This window comes from Erithacus rubecula, assembly GCF_903797595.1.
Source record: "Erithacus rubecula genome assembly, chromosome: 1".
In the NCBI taxonomy this organism is placed as follows: domain Eukaryota; kingdom Metazoa; phylum Chordata; class Aves; order Passeriformes; family Muscicapidae; genus Erithacus; species Erithacus rubecula.
In genome coordinates, this window is record NC_136658.1 from 26,047,925 (window position 1) to 26,065,920 (window position 17,996).

The following is a 17,996-nucleotide window of genomic DNA, read 5'->3' on the forward strand; positions in this document are numbered from 1 at the left end:
ATAGAACTCAGAGTATCAGAGGGTTTCTAGAAAGTACAAAATGCATTTTAATATTAATAGTCATAATAATACTTTTGTATATCATCCAAGTAGGGAACCATTTCCAGAAGCATAGGACATATCCATTCTGGAAGTCTAAGGACTTGAAACCTTAATGTATTTGTACATTTTTGCAGATGCTGTCTTACTCATACAGAATAAGTATTCTGTGCACCTTTGCCATCTCTCTGACCTTTCACTTGTTTAGTCTTACTTGATGAGGAGACATTTGTTTGATGTTCACCTCTGCAAATGACACCAAGTACAGGGAAGTAGTGAATGGCAATGGCACCTTTTACCTCTGACATACTTAACAAGAATACTAATTCAGGAATTATACAGTAGGATGTAGGGGGTCACCTATACAGGTTGAAAAGACTTTGCTAAGCTTATATTCACATTTAACTTTCCCTTCTTGAATACCATTGCTTCACATAGTTCCTGTTGTTCTAAACACAAGCTTTCAAGTGGTTCTGTTTTGTACTGTTGGACACCATCATACTCTCGAACTTTCAGATTTGTTTGTCTGGCTTTTTTTATACACTGATTAAAACGAAGCCATAAAGCAAGATAAGAGTGAATGACTCATTTCACTAAAAGACAGCACATATGTGTGCTATTCCTTATCACCATGTGATGGAATAAAACACTCCTGAAGCTTACAAAGCAAAAATGCGGAAGCAGAACACCAATTCTCTCTGTCAAACATGAAAAATATCCCGAATCCCCTCTAGAATTCAAAGCAATTACATTTGACTAGAATTCTCAAAACCAAAACAAGACTAATACACGCTGAAAAAGTTTGAATACCCAAACAGCCCACACTGGACCCACCACTGGCTATATGTAACAATTAAGCAAAGCCTTCAGAAACCCAAAGTCAGGAACTTTTCTGTTGTGTGTAACATGACCAGCAGCCCTCTTTATTGTTAAACTGGTTGATCTGATTCATTAAGAGATCAGCTTTGCAGTTATTTATAATTTAGTCAAAATATTTGAGCTAAATTTTCCTCTCCTGGAGGTGGAATATTTATGAAATGTTCCAGGTAAAAATTGTTCCACTATTTTCAGGAATGAAGCTACAAGAAAATATCATGTTTTCTGAAGTGCTTTTTGAGTTGTGTGTTGTGGAGGATACTGTAACTTCAGCAGAGGAGCAGCCTCTTCTGAAGGAGTGGCATCTGCCAGCTGACATTTCATTCATACTTGGCAAGCTTGCCAAGAGAAGACAGAGCCAGGCTCTGCTCATAGTGGCCCTGAGGAAGCACAACAGCCATGACTTGCAGCAATCCTGGTGAGCATTAGGAAAAGCCTCTCCCCAGGGCATGTTTCAGCACTGCTGTAGGTACCTCAGGAAGCTGAGGAATCTTCATCTTTGGAGGTGCTCAGAAGACACCTGGACAAGGCTCTGAGAAACCTGAACTGCCTTGGGGGTCTCTCTGCTCCTGGGGCTTTGGCTGTACGAGCCTGGGGCAGGACAGAGGCAGTGGAGCTGAGGGCAGCCTCTTCCTTCCGATGATGGTGGGGACACTTTCCAGAAAGCTCTGCTGGAGCCTCAGCCAGGACTGACTCCCTGTCCCAGGAGACGCTTTTAGGCTGGTGCTCTTGCCCTGTCTGAGGAGTCTGGTCTGTGCCTTACCATGTCCTCTGTGGATCCAGACCTGTGCATAGGCTTCCTGGCTTGATCCAAGACCTGCCTTGTCATGATGGACTTACTAGGCAATCTCTGGATTGTGGCTCATCCTGGTTCCTGCCTCCAGACTTGATCCTGATTCTGACTGGACTTCTTACTTTGACCTTGGACCTGCCTCATCACCACAAGCTTGCATGATGATCTGGATTCTCAGCTGAACCCAGCTATCTGCCTATACCTGCCTTTGCCCTCTTGCTCAGGTGCTTTCCCTTGCTGGCTAAGCCTTTTCCTCTGCCTGCCTTGTTACATGCCTGCCTGTCAGCTCTTTTATTCCCTCAAGGAGCTGCCAGCCCTCACTGCCCCCAGCAACCTTCTGTGGGCAGGCAGTCTTGGTAGAGACCTCCAGACGTCCCTTCCCACCTGAATCTTTCTGTCAACTTATAACAGCACTCTAGCCAAGTTAAAAGGAAAGAAAAAGTAATTTCTTTGGGCAGGGGAGAAAACATAGATGTGAAGGCATTGTGTTGATGCTTAGGTGCGTGGTGCATAAGATTAGGAAAAGAGAAAGGATCAGAGGGACAGGGACAAGGAAAGGGATCTAGGAAGGAGGAAGGTGAGGGAAGATTTGAAAATGGACAGCAGTACATCTACTGTAATATCATTCCATTATCCCATAAATCCAAGAACAAAAGGGTACCAGAAGAGATGCACACAACCGTGTTTCCTCTCCAGCTATACTATGTCACAAAGGATTCATGGCGGTCCTGAGTTTTTAAAATAGAAGTGTCTACTGCCCTACAAGCCCTCTTCCACCTCTCTCCCTGCATCTCTTGGGCACTAATAAATGTTCTTCATCTGCAAATGAATTTCAAGGCTGCTCTGCTGATGATGCATGGGCTGAGCAAAGGGAGAGAGCTGGCTCACCTAGGGCATATGTCTCACAGGCAGGCGGTGACACAAGGAGGTCTCTGTGGAGAGGCCCATTTTCTACAGGTCTTCTTGAAGACCTGCTTCTGCAGTTATCTCTCATAAAAGAGAGGGTCTTCAGGGGAGACTGGAAAAATGGATTTAAAAGCTGGTGTCTCCTAACACAAAACTGTGATGTATTACAATACATTTATTCCCACAGCAGTCATGAGGTAGGAACTTGAAACCAGATTTATTGCTTATGGAGAAGTCTAAAAACTATAAACCCTAGCACTCTGGACTACATTTCTTGTCACTTTCCCTGACCTTTCGTTTAACATTAAAAAGCCAAAACCAAACCACTGTAATGGATCCACTCCAGAATAGCCTGAGACCTGCTGGAAGCCACAGAGAGGCTGTTTTGCAGTGCAATTAGAAAAGCAACCCTTGGCCATCAGCAGGAGTGAAAAATTTGGGCTTCTGGCACTGCCTGTGTACAGCTGAATCTCACCTCTAGGGAGATTTATAGGGCTTTCACATACAGTGTAGCCTGAAAAAGCATGTACAAACAGTGCAAGCAAATACATTTCACCACAGCTTTGTTCTGTGACATCATTCCTTTTCAACAGTGAAAATCACTCAGACCTGAAATCAATTATCCTACATAGGGGCCAGCAACAAGAGAGTGCAGAGTACTAACATCAGCATGAGCTTCTGACATGATGACAATATTGCTACAATCTCTTTTTTTCTGGGGCCATTAGGAATGTAGTTTTTAAAAGTATGCTAGTGTTTCCCAAGCCATTTTGCTTTAGGTAAATGTATTGCCATTGTGCCACATGTGTGTGTGTACAGCTGCACATTTGACATACCTCCTGAAGAATGTTTTGCTAAAGTCTGTAATTTTCAATACAATTAGAAACCTATTTTCTGCAAGATTACTGAAAACTCAGCTATTCTCCTTGACCTTAACAAAGCTTGCTAAATGCTTCAGTTCTTTTGGAAAATTAAGATACTCATTTAGGTACCCTGTGCTATGACTCCAATTGTAGCATCTGGTCAAAGGTTCTCCTCAGCCACTGCTAGTAAATTCACTTTGTCAGCAGCGAGTATTGTATCTGTGTTCTGATGATGCCCAGAACTGCCTCAGGCTACAGGGCAGCTAGGAGCTACTCAGACAGGATGGGCTTGCTATAGGAATTCATACTGGCCAGACCTAGACACACTAAGTTTGTTTCAAATCCTTCTTCCCCACTGTGTTTCCTGTACCAAAAAAGTCAGGTATGACCATGTCACGAAGGCACCTCTGTTTATTCAAAACAACCTTTCATCCTTCAGCTTTGCATCATCACGTTCACCCACAGACAGTCTGCTGTGCTCCCACAGTTTGCTGTATCCCACAGGCTTGCTGTATTATTGCATGTGTGGCTCTGCAATGGGACTACTTTCCCAGGTTTAAATTTCTGAGTCCTCAATAGGACCATTCAGAAATACGGCAGTAGGAAGTGATGGGGAAGATTCACTGGGACGGGTAAAATTTTCAGATGGGAACAGTTTTACTTTAGACATAGTGTGGTCTCGAGTTGACTTACTCTCCACAATCTGATGCTTAAGTGTTCCCATCTCTGAGTCCCAGGCTTGTCCCCGCCGCAGTTTCTTGAAGGTGTTACGGAAACCCTCGGTGCTGAAGTAGTAGATCAAGGGGTCCAGTGTGCAGTTCATGCTGGCAAACATCATTGTTATAATTAACGCTTGGCGCACAGAGGCCTGGGTTTCTGCCTCAACCTTTATCACCCGGGCCTTTATCATCCCATAAACCGCCAGGGTAGTGTTGTAGGGCACAAAGCAGATGATGAAGATGACCAGATTGACCAAGAGCAGACGGACAGTCTTCTGCTGTCGCACAGTCTTCGTCTGGCTAGGCTGGCAGAGCTCCTGAAAGATCCGAATTGAGCAGTATGTCACAGAACTGAGAGGCAGGAGAAAGCCCAAGATTTCAGCCAGGATTACCAGGGGGAAGAGGTTATTCTGCCATATGTTGTCGCTAAAGCTTTCAAAGCACAGATAAATGGTCTGGTTTTTTACTTTACAGTGGTTTTGTTTGTGGACTATGGCCGTGGGTATGGAGCCCAAGAAGATCACAACCCAGACGAGGAGGCAGAGGAGCTTGGCCACCTTGGGGCGCCGCAGGTGCCGCCAGCGAAGTGGGTGAACAATGGCAACGTAGCGATCCAGGTTGATGCACATGAGGAAGAGGCAGCTACCATACATGTTGATCTGGAAGACTGAGCCAGAGACCTGGCACAGGAAGCTACCAAAGGGCCAGTGGTGGTTGAAATAGTAGTAGAGTCGCAGCGGCAGAGGAAGTGTGAAGCTGAGGTCACTTATGGCCAGGTTCAACATGTAGATCATCACTACTGACTTGAGGCGCAGGTATCGGACGAATATCCACAGGGCTACCACATTGAGTATCACCCCTGTGATGAATATCAGGGTGTAAACAGGCATGAGGAAGTGGTGATTGAAGGTGTAATCCTTGCATGTCTGAGACGTATTGGACGTGTTGGACGCTGACATGCCCAGCATGGATCAGGGGATGGTCTTGCTGAGATGGCTGAGCCTGCTAATGGGCTAAGGAGGCACAAAGAAGAGCACTGAGGAAAGTCGTTCCCCTCTGAGAAGCCACGGGCAGGTCATTCCTGTCATCTGCAGCTGGGAGGTAGATGGGCAAAATCTCTCTTGGCTGGCACTGCTTTGGATTGCTGGTCTGTGGTCATCTGGCAGGGATGGTAATGTGGAGTCTGCTTCTGCCCCTAGTTCAGCATTTCTTTCCAGTGGTTATGATGTGAGAAGGCAATGGAGGATCATTGCCAGCTGTCAGTACAATTCCTGGTCAGAGTGGAAGACCAAAACAGAAGAGTTTAAGTTAGAGGAGTAAGTATCTTGAAATGTTAAAATCTCACTATGGTGGCTCCTGTAGCAACAACTCACAAAGAAACCAAAAGACGAGGAAAAATGGACAGTAGAAAAGTGAGTAATTACATGGCAGTAGAAGACAGAGCACTGAGAAGGTGGTTGTTGTACAGAATCATTTATCACTCAGCCCCAGAAAATGCACTTTGCTTTGATTACTGCTGAGAGCACATGAATACAAGAAAGGGACACCACAAGCACACAGGGAAAGTAGTTGAGGCAGCTCCAGAGAAAGAGAAAGAAAAAGAAGACAGCAGTGTTTTGAAGGAAAAACACTGACTGGAATGGACTTAAAATAAAAATGTCATAGTACTGTTTTATACCAGAGAAGAAGGACTTTGTACATCCATTGCAGATAAAAATAATTACAGTACAGTTAGACATGACTCCACCCAAGCTCCTTTTCTTATGTAAAATGACACACACAGCCCTCAGTCCAGTGACTTTGACTTCCTTATGTTTCTTACATTCATACAGTTCCTTTGGTGTCCTTACTTGCATGGGACCAGGGGTGCTTATTTGGATTGTATGTCCTCATTCTGCTGCTTATAACACCCTAAAGCTTGAAGAAGCCCATGTCCCAGAAATGCAGAGTAGCACAGCCATGGAGAGGAGCACAATAAAAAAGGAAGTGCCATGGGATTCATGTGGACAAGCATGACCATAAAGCAGTGTGAGGCTGGTAACCACTCTAGGTACTAACTAGCAGCACTGTCAAAAGACTGATCAGCTGGAGTGAACCCAGTGGAAAGACACCAAAATGGTCTGGGGGCTGGAGCACTTGCACCATGAGGAGATGCAAGGGAACTGGTCTTGGTCAGCTGGACAAGAGAATACTCCAGGTGATACAATAGCAGCATTGGGGTTTGCATGGCAAGATTTTGGTAGCTGGGAGGGCTGTAGGTGTGGTTCTGTGAAAGTGTGCCAGAAATTTCCTCTGTGTCTGATACAGCCAGTGCCAGGAGGGACCTGCCACTGGCCAAGGCTGAGCCCATCAGTGATGGTGGTAGCACCTCTGGGATAATGAAAGGGAAAAAGTTACTGTGAGACAGTAATTGCAGGCAGAGAAGGAAAGTGAAAATATGTGATAGAAACAGCCCTGCAAACACCAAGGTCAGTGAAGAAGGAGGGGAAGGAGGTGCTCCAGGCACTGGAACAAAGATTCCTCTCTTGTCCCTGGAGAAGACCATGGTAAACCCATGTTGGAGCACTCTGTTCCTGAAGGACTGCACCCTGTGGAAAGAACTCACACTGGACAGGGATTGTTGTGACACAGTTCCCCACAGTTGTTTGCAGGGGTCAAACAGGGACTCCCTCAAAGAGTCTATGCAGATTGTGATTTACTTCAAAAGGAAAGTAGAATTCTCTGTCTGAAGAATATCTTGACATGAGGTTGATATTACTCAGCAACTTGACAGGCATGTCAAGCATGTCAGACCTTCTGCATGGCATTGTGTGGCAATGCACCGATTCAGAGAGAATCTGCTGCAGACAGAAGCAAGTGCTGGCCTCAGAGAGAGAAAGAGAATCATTCTGGTGACATGTTAAACAATGGAAGTGGAAACCTAATACAAGAGTATAGACAGCTACCAACTTGCCCGTCCCTTTGTGTTGTTGCACAGGTCCATCACCAAAACAGGTTTCTTAGAGAAACTTCTACTGGTTTATCAAACTATATCTCAGTGAATTCTACCCTTCCTAGTGCATGAATACTTTGCATGAAGTCTTGTGCAAGTTTGGAGTATAAGATAAGCTGATGTGGCAAAAGTCCAAGAATGTTGTTGGTTTCAAGTGAAATGTTTCATGCTTCAAAAAATCCCAAGGAGAAGCATCGCCACTGGACAAAGGAGGTGATTGTCCTGCTCTGCTTTGCAGTGATGCAGCCTCACCTTGAGTCCTGTGTGCATTTTTGGGCAATATAAAAAATCATTGGGCTATTAGGGAGTGTACAAAGGAGGGCCATGAGGATGGTGAAGGACCTTGAGGGGAAACTGTGTGAGGAGTGGCTGAGGTCCACTTGGTCTGCTCCGCCTGGAGAGGAGGAGACTGAGGAGAAACCTCATTGTGGTCTACAACTTCCTTGAGAGGGGAAGAGGAGGGACAGGCACTGATTGCTTCTCTGTGATAACCAGTGACAGGATCCAAGGGAATGGCCTGAAACTGTGTCAGGGGAGGTTTAGGCTGGACATAAGAAAATGTTCCTCACCCAGAGGGTGGTTGGGCACTGGAACAGGATCCCCAGGGCAGTGGTCACGGCACCAAGCCTGACAGAGTTCAAGAAGTGTTTGGACAAGGCTCTCAGGCACATGGTGTGACTGTTGGGGTGACCTGTGCAGGGCCAGGAGCTGGACTTGATGATCCTTGATGTTCCTGATGGGTCCCTTCCAACTCAGTATAGTCAGTGATTCTATAATTCTAGGAGTATATGTCATCTTTTGCTAGAGCCAAAACCTTACAATGAACTGCTGACTGAACACACTGGTCAGGCCTTTATCTTAAGGAAAACAAAGTTATTGAGACTGTGACTTAGTGAGTGACCATGACCAGCTATAACACATGTACTGGGACCAACCAGATGTTGGGTGAAAAGGATTTATCTCTACAGACAACATGTTTTTTTCAAGCTTTCCAGAGGTATTCAATTAACAGATCTAGAAAATATAATATGTAAGCACAGTCCATGCTGTGTGAGGCTTTCTACTACTAACAGTCCATCTCAAATTGTGGATGGTGAAAGGATTATGCTAAGAACAGTACAATCATGTAGTTACACTGCCTCAAGTTGTATTCCTGCTTCCAGCATCAGTTGTAGCCCAGGAATTTCTTGAGCCACAGGTGACCTAGCTTTATTCAGTAGTCCTCAAGGTATTTCTATTTCATTGGAGTTTATTCAGTTGTTTTTTGAGTTGATATAAAATTTTCCATCATTATCCAGTGCCAGGAGTGCCAAGGAGTTCCACAGCTTACTTGTGCCTCAGGTGAAGAATCACTTCCCACCTCTGATTCATCATGTGCTAGATTTTTTGCCCTGAACCGACAGGGCAAAACCCACCCCTATTCACCTTCATTTCATGGCTGATCATATTATAAATGTCTGCCATGTTCCCACTTTGAAACTTTATTTTTTTTTAGGCTGAAGAGTCTTTGTCTTCATAGTTTTTCCTTGCAAAGGAGCTGTTCTGTACTTTCAAACATCCTTGTTGCCCTTCTTAGCACCTTTTCACTTCTGCTACAGCCTTTTTGATCCCTCTGCAGGGTGCTGAAAACACACAGGGCTGATGATGTGGAAGCACTGAGCTGCGTAGGTGGAGATCTCATTTGCAAGTGGTAATGGTCAGTTCAGTTTGCTTTCTTCCATTGCTTCACCAGATAAAATTTCAGCTGTTAGTTTAAGTCCAGTCACTCACACTTCTCTTAAGCTCTGCAGTTCTTCGCAGCCAAACCTCATCTTTTTAAACTTGAATAATTTTATGTCTCCAACATACTTGTTATTTTATTATTCATCCCTCATGAATAAGTCAAACAGTCCAAGCCTCAGCACAGGTGTCTGACAACTCCACTGAGAAAAACAACCATTCTACCTTCATTCTCTGTCCCTTCTTTTAGGCACTTTTTATCCAGGTAGGACCGTTTTCTTTAAATTTTTTAAGTGCCATTGGTAAGACTGCCTTTGAAAGCTTTCTGGAAATCCACATGGGCCACTGTTCATATGCTTATTGAGCCCTTTAAGGAAGAACTGTGGGAACAGCATCCCTTTATAAAAGCCATGATGACTTTTCCCCAGTAATTAGATGTGACTGCATGCCAATTGATTTTTTCCTTTATTATAGCTTTTACTAATTTGTTCAGCAAAACCATCAAGCTCCCTGGTCTGAAACCCCCCAAGAGCCTTTTCTTAAATTGAGCCTGCCTTTAAGAGCTGTTTTAAGCAAAGGTTTCCATAGCACAATTAGTCAGGTCTTCCACCCTTCAGTTACTTTCGGACCTCTGGGGTAGGAGCCGTGTGGTTTTAGACACTGTTTAGTTCATCTTGCTGCTCCATGGTTGATCCTACTACTGTTTTGACCAGAGACAGTCCTTTCATGAGCTTCTCATAAAAATAGTTTCTGCTGTGGAAATCTCCCACACTGTCATGACATGAATACCAGTGAAAGAAACCTCTTCATTTTTTTGCCCACCATCACATTTTCTTGCTTTTCTGAGTGGTCTTTCCTTACGTACTGTAGCTTTTCAGCCTTCAAGACACTGAACAGCACAGTTCTAAACTGGCAGCAAAGATCACTGAGAGCAGAAAATAGACTGGGGTTTTTGAGGGGATTTTTTCGTGGGTAAATGGAAACACAGAAGAAAGAGTCTGCTATAGCGTTGGCATGGAAGCCAAGCTGATAGTCTCAGACTTGCCAAAACAGATACTGAGACCAAGACCTGAAATGAGATATAGACAGATCATTGGAAAGATGAAGTTGTGGGTGCAGAGAGTTTCTCCAGTGGGCTTTGGAGGTCCTGCTTTGTCTGTCCCTCTCTGAAAAGGAAAGCTATGGGTAGGTAAAGCAGGCTGGCAGCAGGGAGACTGATTATCCTTGCTGGTTAGTGTCTGAGAGTCAAAAGGCATGTTCCTTGTGGCTGCCTCTAAAAGAAACCCAAGTACTTCTTGCTCTGCACAAAAGCTGCCAAGAGATCTCAAGCCACCAGCTGTGTAAGGAGGCAGTGGTACCACAGTTGAATAATTCTCCTCCTCACAACAAGATGCTCTCCTTAAATCCTGAAGAAACTTTCTGTTTAGTGGCTGACCTTATGTGTCCCAGGAGGTGAGGGAAGCATATTTTTTCCTCTTCAATTGGAGCCCCTGAATACCATCAACTGCCAAGACTGTGACTTGCAAAATCTGTGGGATTTTGACTTTTTTCTTTTGGGGGTTGAGAAGCTCTAAATGTACTTGCATACAGGGTCCAGAATATGTAGGCATGCCCTGAGATGGGGATGTGTGCTTGGCATCCTACTGCCTGGCCCTAGGAATCCTCTCTCTCCTGGCACTGTCCTACTAGGAGTCACTGCCTCCAAGCAGTACAAAAATGATGAAGAACCTGACTACGGGGTGAGAAATGAGGTAGGAAAAGAAAGCTGGAAAAATACTGATGAGCATGCTGCAGGGTCAGTTTCAGTTAGTGGCTTGTCACTAAAACCATGGGGAGTTTTGGGGCTACTGTGAGAATGCAGAGAGCCAATGTGGTATTGGGGTGCAGAAGTTAAAACACAAACTGCACAAACTTACTTAGTTGATCTGAAACCAAAGAGGAAACAACAAAAATGTGTCAAACCTCAGCAAATGTACCTGATTTTACTCTAGAAATTGGAAATATATTTTTAAAATAAATATGGGTGCTTTTGACCTGCTGTTGGCACTATTCAAGCCCCACTTTTAATCTCTTTTTCTGTTCAAGAAATTAGATTTTTGTGATGATTAGAACCTTGAAGATGTTCAAGACTAAGGATAGCTTGTTTTTAAAGAGAGATACATGATACAAAAACTGAGACCTCTGTATTTAACTCATGAGGTTTGATCACACTGTTACTGCCTCCTCCTTAGAGATGTTTCCCCTCTTCATCTCCTGAGAGGCCCTCAGAAGAGGGCTGCCACGGTGGGCACCTTGGCAAGTGAGCTCTGCCTGTGCTCTCAGTGTCCCAGGATCCCAAAGCAAGCTCCAGTTTGAATAAATGCAGAGATGTGCCTTGCAGCTGCAGAGGGGCAGATGTGCCAGTGCCCCGTGGTCAGGCTGGCAGCGCCGCACAGCAGCTCACAGGGCCCGAGCCCGAGGTGCCCGGCCATCCGGCTCTCCAGATGTTCCGGTCTGCCTTACCTCACAGCTGGAGAAGAGCCAGGAGTGCATGCCTGCTGGCTGCTGGGTGACTGCTCCCACTGCAGAGCTCTCGATCCGGGCACCAAACCCACAAAGCAGCTTGGATCACAACAGAACCGGGCAGGCTCTTCATCCAAATCACAGCTGCCCCTACTGTGCTACGGCTGATTCTGCATCTGGCATGCTGCAGTTTGTGTCTTCTCCTTTCTCACTTCCTGATGCACTTCTGCCTGGCTACAAAGCATGAACTTTGTTATCAAAAGCTGATAAGCTAAACCACATCCTACAGCAGCAAATGCAATCATGAAAGAAGCAGTACCCAGGTGTCCTTGCAACTGAAGAGACCTGCCCTGGGTCATAGTGCCAAATACTTGCTTGTCTTGCTAACTCAGCCACCCCCAGGACTGACAGAGGGAAAATAAAACATCCCTCTACCCAAAATATTGCTAAACAGGAGGTAGAAGTGAAATATGGGAAGTGAGAGCAAAGTTGATTTAATTGCTAGCCCGCACAAAGACTTGCAGTCCTGTCACTCCCGTGGGCTAGGGGGCCTTGGGACTGAACTCCTCCCCAGGGGCCCAGCTGTGCACTGCTGGCATGTGGCACAGTCCCAGAAAGAACCAGGCTCCGGAGACGTGTCACAGTTTGTGGCAAGCAACCTCAGTCCCTGGCGTTCAAGGCTACAGGAGGCATAGAGCTATGAAAGTACAAGGGCTGATTTACCAGGATATCTGTGACCTGGCACTGCCACGTGTAGCTGGGAAGGGAGCTGACCTTGTGCAGAGCCCATCTGGCACTCTGTTGCCTTGAGTCTTTGCCAGTCTCAGCACACCTGGAAGAAGACACGAGTCACGGTGGCACTCCTAATCCCACTGTTGTCCTGCCCCAGGAACAGCTGCCCAGGGAAGTTGCTGTGGGCTCCCCTTCTCTGCAGCCCTTGCCTGCTGGTGTTTGATTTTCTCATTCCGTGCCTACCTTGCTCTGCTGTTAGTGACTCCTCATTCAGGGGATGACACAGCGAGGGATACATGTTCCTGCTGCTCGTAAATCCTTGGTGGGCAGAATAGCACCCGAACAACTGAGCTCACCCTGCTACTTTTCAGTGCTTCCCCTTTTTAACCAGACCCCTTTTCTCACTTACTAGTTGCTGGGATCTTTGTTCTCACGGCTTTTGTTCTCTTCAGTTCCCATCAAGGTGTTGCAGCTGATAAACGCTTGCAGATATGCCACGGGGGGTGTCCTTTGCCTAAGGAGTGTCTGACACATTCTGTGGGAACCTCCCCCTCCTCTGCAGCCCTCAGCCCTCACACACATGAGCACACATCTGGCTGAGCCCGGCAGTCCTGGCTTTTCCACGTGTGAGAAGACAAGGACACAGTGGCACCCAGCCCAGCCAGTGAGCCCCACAGTATCCTCACCCAGCCAAGTTCACTCACCTCCCCGGATCTCGGTGCATCAGCCCACGAGCTCTGTGTCCCCTCACCCGGGTGGGCTCACACGTCTGCCCCTCGCTGTCTATTTCAGGCTCAGCTCGTGGGGAAGAGCAGCTCAACCCCCAGCGTTTCCTCACCGCTGTCTGAGTGAGCAGCAGGTAAGACCAGATTACTGGGGTGTGTGTTGGAGGCTACACCCTGATGCTGCAGATCCCAACATGCCTGCCACCCTGGAGTGTTGGCTCCAGAAAGCAGGAGCAAGGACCCAACTGGAGGAGGGATGCAGGGAGCTGGGAAGGCAGGGAGAGAGGTGAAATGCACGCCACAAGAGAGAGGCTGCTCAGGTCTGAAAGGATGACTGATAAACCACAGCACTCTTGAGACCTCTTTGTGCAGCAAAACGTGGGAGAGCAGAACAAAGGTGTGAATCCCTTTATGGAAGAACCACAGCAGGGCCAGAGCAGCCCTGCTTCACTTTCTGAATGATTTGGAGAGGAAAAGCAGAAACCTGTGGTGTGGAGGAGTTTTGCCTTCCAAGGCTGTGGGAACAGCTGGCATTTCCCGGGTTGGCTGGGGGAATGGCAGTCTTTTGTCCCAGGACATTTCAGCTCCCTGAAATGTCACAGCTCACATTTTCCTGGGTTCCCAGTGCCTCTTAGGAAAGGGACACCCAATGAGAAGGGGGGTAGCCACCCCATGGTGCCTCCTAGGAGAAGGGCAAGGAAGAAAATGAGGGAAGTGAAGGGAGACCTGCCGGGGAAAGAGTTAAGAGAGCCAGGGAGCAGCTGGGCTGTGTCTGTTTGCTGTAGCTACGTGGGCTGCAGGGTAGAAAAGAAGAATCTCCAGCCTGGAGGAGGCAGATGAAGGAGTGTCTTTAAGAGCAGTGGATGTGCGTGAGGGAGGCAGAAGGTCTCTGTGCTCCCATGAGCTGTAGCACTGGTGTGGATGACCTGGCAGGGCCAACCCAGCAGGGTTCTCTGGGCTACAGGGTCTCTGATGCTGGCAGGCACACCTGGACAGCCCATGGTCACTGCTTTGTAGTGCTGGGCTGGAGCTGCTGTAAAAGCCACTGTTGGGCAGAGACTGTGGGAAGCCACAGGCAGCAATTCAGGCAGCTGCTGCACCAGGTTGAAAGTGGTGAAGTTTTGCCATGGAGAGGATGGAGCCAGTGTGGCTGTATGTGGTGCTGATCCATGAGCAGCACGTCACTGCTGTGACCTGGCTGTAAGTATGCTTTGTGCATGTATTGTCTGGGCTGGAAAGCAACCTAAGGAGGTGCTGTCTCCAAAGAAAATAGGGTGAGAACAGGGTGGAAGAAGGAATCTGGATAACCAAAATGCAGAAGGGGCATCTGTGGGAGCATGGAGGGAGAGGGATAGTAAGGCTGAAGAGGTGCAGACCAGAATGGGGAGCAAGAATGTCCAACTCACAGATAACAAGGCCACATCCCCCTCCCTGCCCCATTTCTGCTCTAAGAGGGTTAGTCCTGCAGATGTAAGGCCCTGGCTGTAGCCCATCTGCAACTGAACCTCTCCCCTGTCCCACAGATCCCTGGCCAGGCAGACTTCCCTGCAGGAATTCCTCCAAGACCCCAGGGGCTGTGGAGGCCTGATGGGGCTGGTGGAAGAGCAGGGCAGGTGGCAGCCATGGAGGAATGAAGCATGGCATGGAGCTGGCTGTCTGTGAGTGCCAGCACCAGTTCCACTCTTGCTGCTGGAACTGTTCCACCCTGCAGGGGCTGCAGGTCTTGGGCAAGACCACCATCCAAGGTCAGCAAGGGAGCAGTGGCATGGGCAGGCTTGGCATGGTGTCCCTCCAGTATGTCTACTGTCCCCTTGACACATCAGCCTTTCCTGGGCTAGTGTGCAAAGCTCACACTGGACCCATCCCCAGAGTGGCCAGTGCCTTCTTCCACATGCGAACATGTCTGTCAGTACAGAGCAAACTGAACTCAGTGCTCTCACACATATCAGCTTTCTGGAGAAACTTCTTCCCATTTTGCCAAATTTGGCATTTTGGTCCCATTGGACCATCTGGGTGCCAGCTCTGCAGACTAGCAAATTTTCTCCCTGACCCTGTCACCCACCCTGCCACAGAGCCATGTCACTCACTGACTTCCAGCCTTGGGAGCAGCTGCACTGAGTGAACATGCTGACATCTATTTCTCCTGAGCAGTCTCCATCCTTCCTGCATGCAGTGACAGCCTCTTTTCCCACACTGTGCCCTGTAAGTGCCTTTGCCCTCTGCAGACTGGAGCCATTTCTGCTCCCGCTGCAGGCACAGGGGAGTCTGCTCTCACAAACACTGTCTCAGCTTTTGCTGTGCCCTGTGCCTGCAGCCACAAGTGTGGCTGCGAGCACAAGATCCAAGGAGTCAGCCCTGAAGGTGAAGGAAGAAGCAGGTGGCAGGGAGCAGATGGCAGAGGGAAAGGTCTGTGGGGGAGACAGAAAGACAGACAGACCAGACCAGACAGTCTCTTTCCTTGTTTCAAGGCTGCTTTCCCTCTGCAGGTTTCCAGTGGTCAGGCTGCTCTGATAACCTTTATGGGATTATCTTCTCTCAGGCCTTCGTGGACAGCCCCGAGAGGAGCCACGGTGTCTCCAGCTGAGCGCTCATTAAACTGCAGAACCATGAGGCTGGCAGGATGGTAAGGGCAGGATCATGGGCTGGGAGCAAACCTGGCTGCAGGGCTTCTCCCTGGCTCGGCAGAGCTCAGTCCAGCCCCCACACCCAACAGGCCCTTCAGGGCAGCCAGGTGCTCCCAGAGGATTCTGCATCCTGCTGCCTTTCCTAGCCCAGCACAGTGCTGGTTACCCTGAGCTGGCTCCTGCCTGTGTGGAGGGGCATCCCAGCCTCCCCTACTCCACTCTGTGCAGTCTCCTTTTCTGCACAGACCCCAGCTATGATTTAGGAAATAATTTACTCTGTTCTGTTCTCTTCTGTTCTGAAGGGCTTTCCTGCCTCTCCAGCCTCTCTTCAATAAAGACAGACACCTGCAGAGGCCGTAGTCAGATCTGGTCCCTTGAACATCCTCCACCTCTGGCCAGATTTGCTCCCCTCCCCATAGTCTGCAGGTCAGAACAGCACTCTGCCTCAGGGATTTATGGTACAGACCCAAACCATCCTGTTTCCCACAGACTGGATCACCTTCTGTTCATATTGACCTGGCTTAAAAAGATACTCTTGCTCTTGCCTTGCCTTGCCTTGCCTTGCCTTGCCTTGCCTTGCCTTGCCTTGCCTGCCTTGCCTTGCCTTGCCTTGCCTTGCCTTGCCTTGCCTTGCCTTGCCTTGCCTTGCCTTGCCTTGCCTTGCCTCCCCTTCCCTTACCTTCCCTTCCCTTCCCTTCCCTTCCCTTCCTTCCCCTTCCCTTCCCTTCCCTTCCCTTCCCTTCCCTCCCTTCCCTTCCCTTCCCTTCCCTTCCCTTCCCTTCCCTTCCCTTCCCTTCCCTTCCCTTCCCTTCCCTTCCCTTCCCCTTCCCTTCCCTTCCCTTCCTTCCCTTCCCTTCCCTTCCCTTCCCTTCCCTTCCCGTCCCTGCTCCTGCCCCCCCATGGGTGGAGTGCTGGGGGAGCAGCAGCACATGGGAGGTGTTGGCAGGATGCCCCTGGTCAGGCTGGCAGCTGCCTGCTGCTCCAGAGGCTCTCCTGGCCCCCGTGCAGGTGCAGTGCTGGTGCCATGGCGTGTTGGCTCCTGCAAGGTGCACACCTGCTGGAAGGTGCCTCCCTTCTGCCAGCGTCCTCAGGGAAAGGTTGGGGGGGGGGGCAACAGAGGTTTGCCCAAAGCAGATAGGATCCCACAACCTCCTGGAAACACCTTCTCCAGTGCTCAGCTGCTCCTTTGGCTGTTCCTTTGGAGAAATGTTTGCAAGAGGAGTTCCAGCAACTGCCACAGTGAGGCTCTCCTCATTCAGTCTGACCTCAGTGCCAGGGAATGTCATGGAACAAATTATCCTGAGTGCAATCACACAGGACAGCCAGGGAAGCAGCCCTAGCCAGGATGGGTTCATAAAAGGCAGGTCCTGCTTGACCAGTCTGGTCTCCTTTTATGACCAGGTGACCTGCCTAGGGGAGGAGGGAAAGGCTGTGCATGCTGTCTTCTGCCTGGGCTTCAGTAAGGCCTTTGACACCACTTCCCACAGCATACTCCTAGAGAAGCTGGCAGCCCATGGCCTGACCCAGTGCATTCTTTGCTGGGTTACAAACTGGCAGGATTGATGGGCCCTGAGGGTGGTGATGGACAGAGTTACACCCACCTGGTCACCAGTTGGGTTTCCCAGGGCTCAGTACTGAGGTCAGTCCTGTTTAATAACTTGATCAATGATCTGGATGAAGGGATCAAGGGCAAGTTCCTGGATGGCATCAGGTTGGGTGGGAGTGTTGACCTGCTGGAGGGCAGGAGGGCTCTGCAGAGGGATCTGGACTGGCTGGATCCATGGGCTGAGGCCAGTTGGGTGAGGTGCAATAAAGCCAAGTGCCAGGTCCTGCTTTTCAGTCAGAACAACCCCAGACACCAAGGCTGGGGGCAGAGTGGCTGGGGAGCTGCCCAGAGGAAAAGGACTGGGGGTGCTGGGGACAGCAGCTGAACATGAGCCAGCTGTGCTCAGGTGGCTGAGAAGGCAAATGGCATCCTGGCCTCTACCAGCCACTGGGGCCAGCAGGAACAGGGCGGGGATTGTCCTCTTGTATTCTACACTGCGGAGGCCACACCTTCAGTGCTGGGTCCAGTTCTGGGCCCTTCACTGCAAGGAAGACACTGAGGGGCTGGAGTGCTTCCAAAGAAGGGCATCAGAGCCTGTGAATGGTCTGGAGTGTCTAAAGGAGCTGGGGTTGTTTAGCCTGGAGAAAAGGAGGCTCAGGGGAGCCCTGATCACTCTCTACAACTCCCTGAAAGGAGGCTGCAGCCAGGTAGGAGTTGGGCTCTTCTTCCAGGCAACCTGCTACAGGACAAGAGGAAATGCTCCAAACTGTGATCAGGGGAGGTTCAAACAGATATCAGGAAAAAAATTTCTTCACTGGAAGGGTGAACAGGCATTGCAACAGGCTCCCCAGGGAAGTGGTGGAATCACCAGCACTGGGAGTATTCAAAAAAAAAAAAAAAAGTAGATGTGGCACTTTGTGATATGGTTTAGAGGGCATGGTGGTATTTGGTCAAAGGAAT

General features: G+C 48.6%; 1 protein-coding gene and 1 pseudogene across 2 annotated transcripts; one reads left to right on the plus strand and one right to left on the minus strand.

Moving 5' to 3' along the window:
- Positions 1-320: 320 nt before the first annotated feature.
- On the minus strand, positions 321-11,801 carry LPAR5 (lysophosphatidic acid receptor 5). Its single transcript, XM_079314237.1, has 2 exons — positions 11,410-11,801; positions 321-5,467 (listed from the first exon to the last, which is right to left on the minus strand). Exon 2 carries the CDS (start codon positions 5,162-5,164, stop codon positions 4,034-4,036), a length of 1,131 nt encoding a protein of 376 aa, XP_079170363.1. The 5' UTR covers positions 5,165-5,467; positions 11,410-11,801; the 3' UTR covers positions 321-4,033.
- Positions 11,802-14,456: 2,655 nt separating this feature from the next.
- On the plus strand, positions 14,457-17,053 carry LOC306807104 (annotated as a pseudogene). The gene is made up of 5 exons: positions 14,457-14,984; positions 15,181-15,227; positions 15,353-15,489; positions 16,499-16,587; positions 16,892-17,053. The product of its transcript is annotated as an uncharacterized misc_RNA (transcript).
- Positions 17,054-17,996: the final 943 nt, after the last annotated feature.

What these genes read in the sequence shown, in the direction of transcription:
- LPAR5 (XM_079314237.1), bottom strand. Translation starts at nt 5,164, where the DNA reads ATGCTGGGCATGTCAGCGTCCAACACGTCCAATACGTCTCAGACATGC.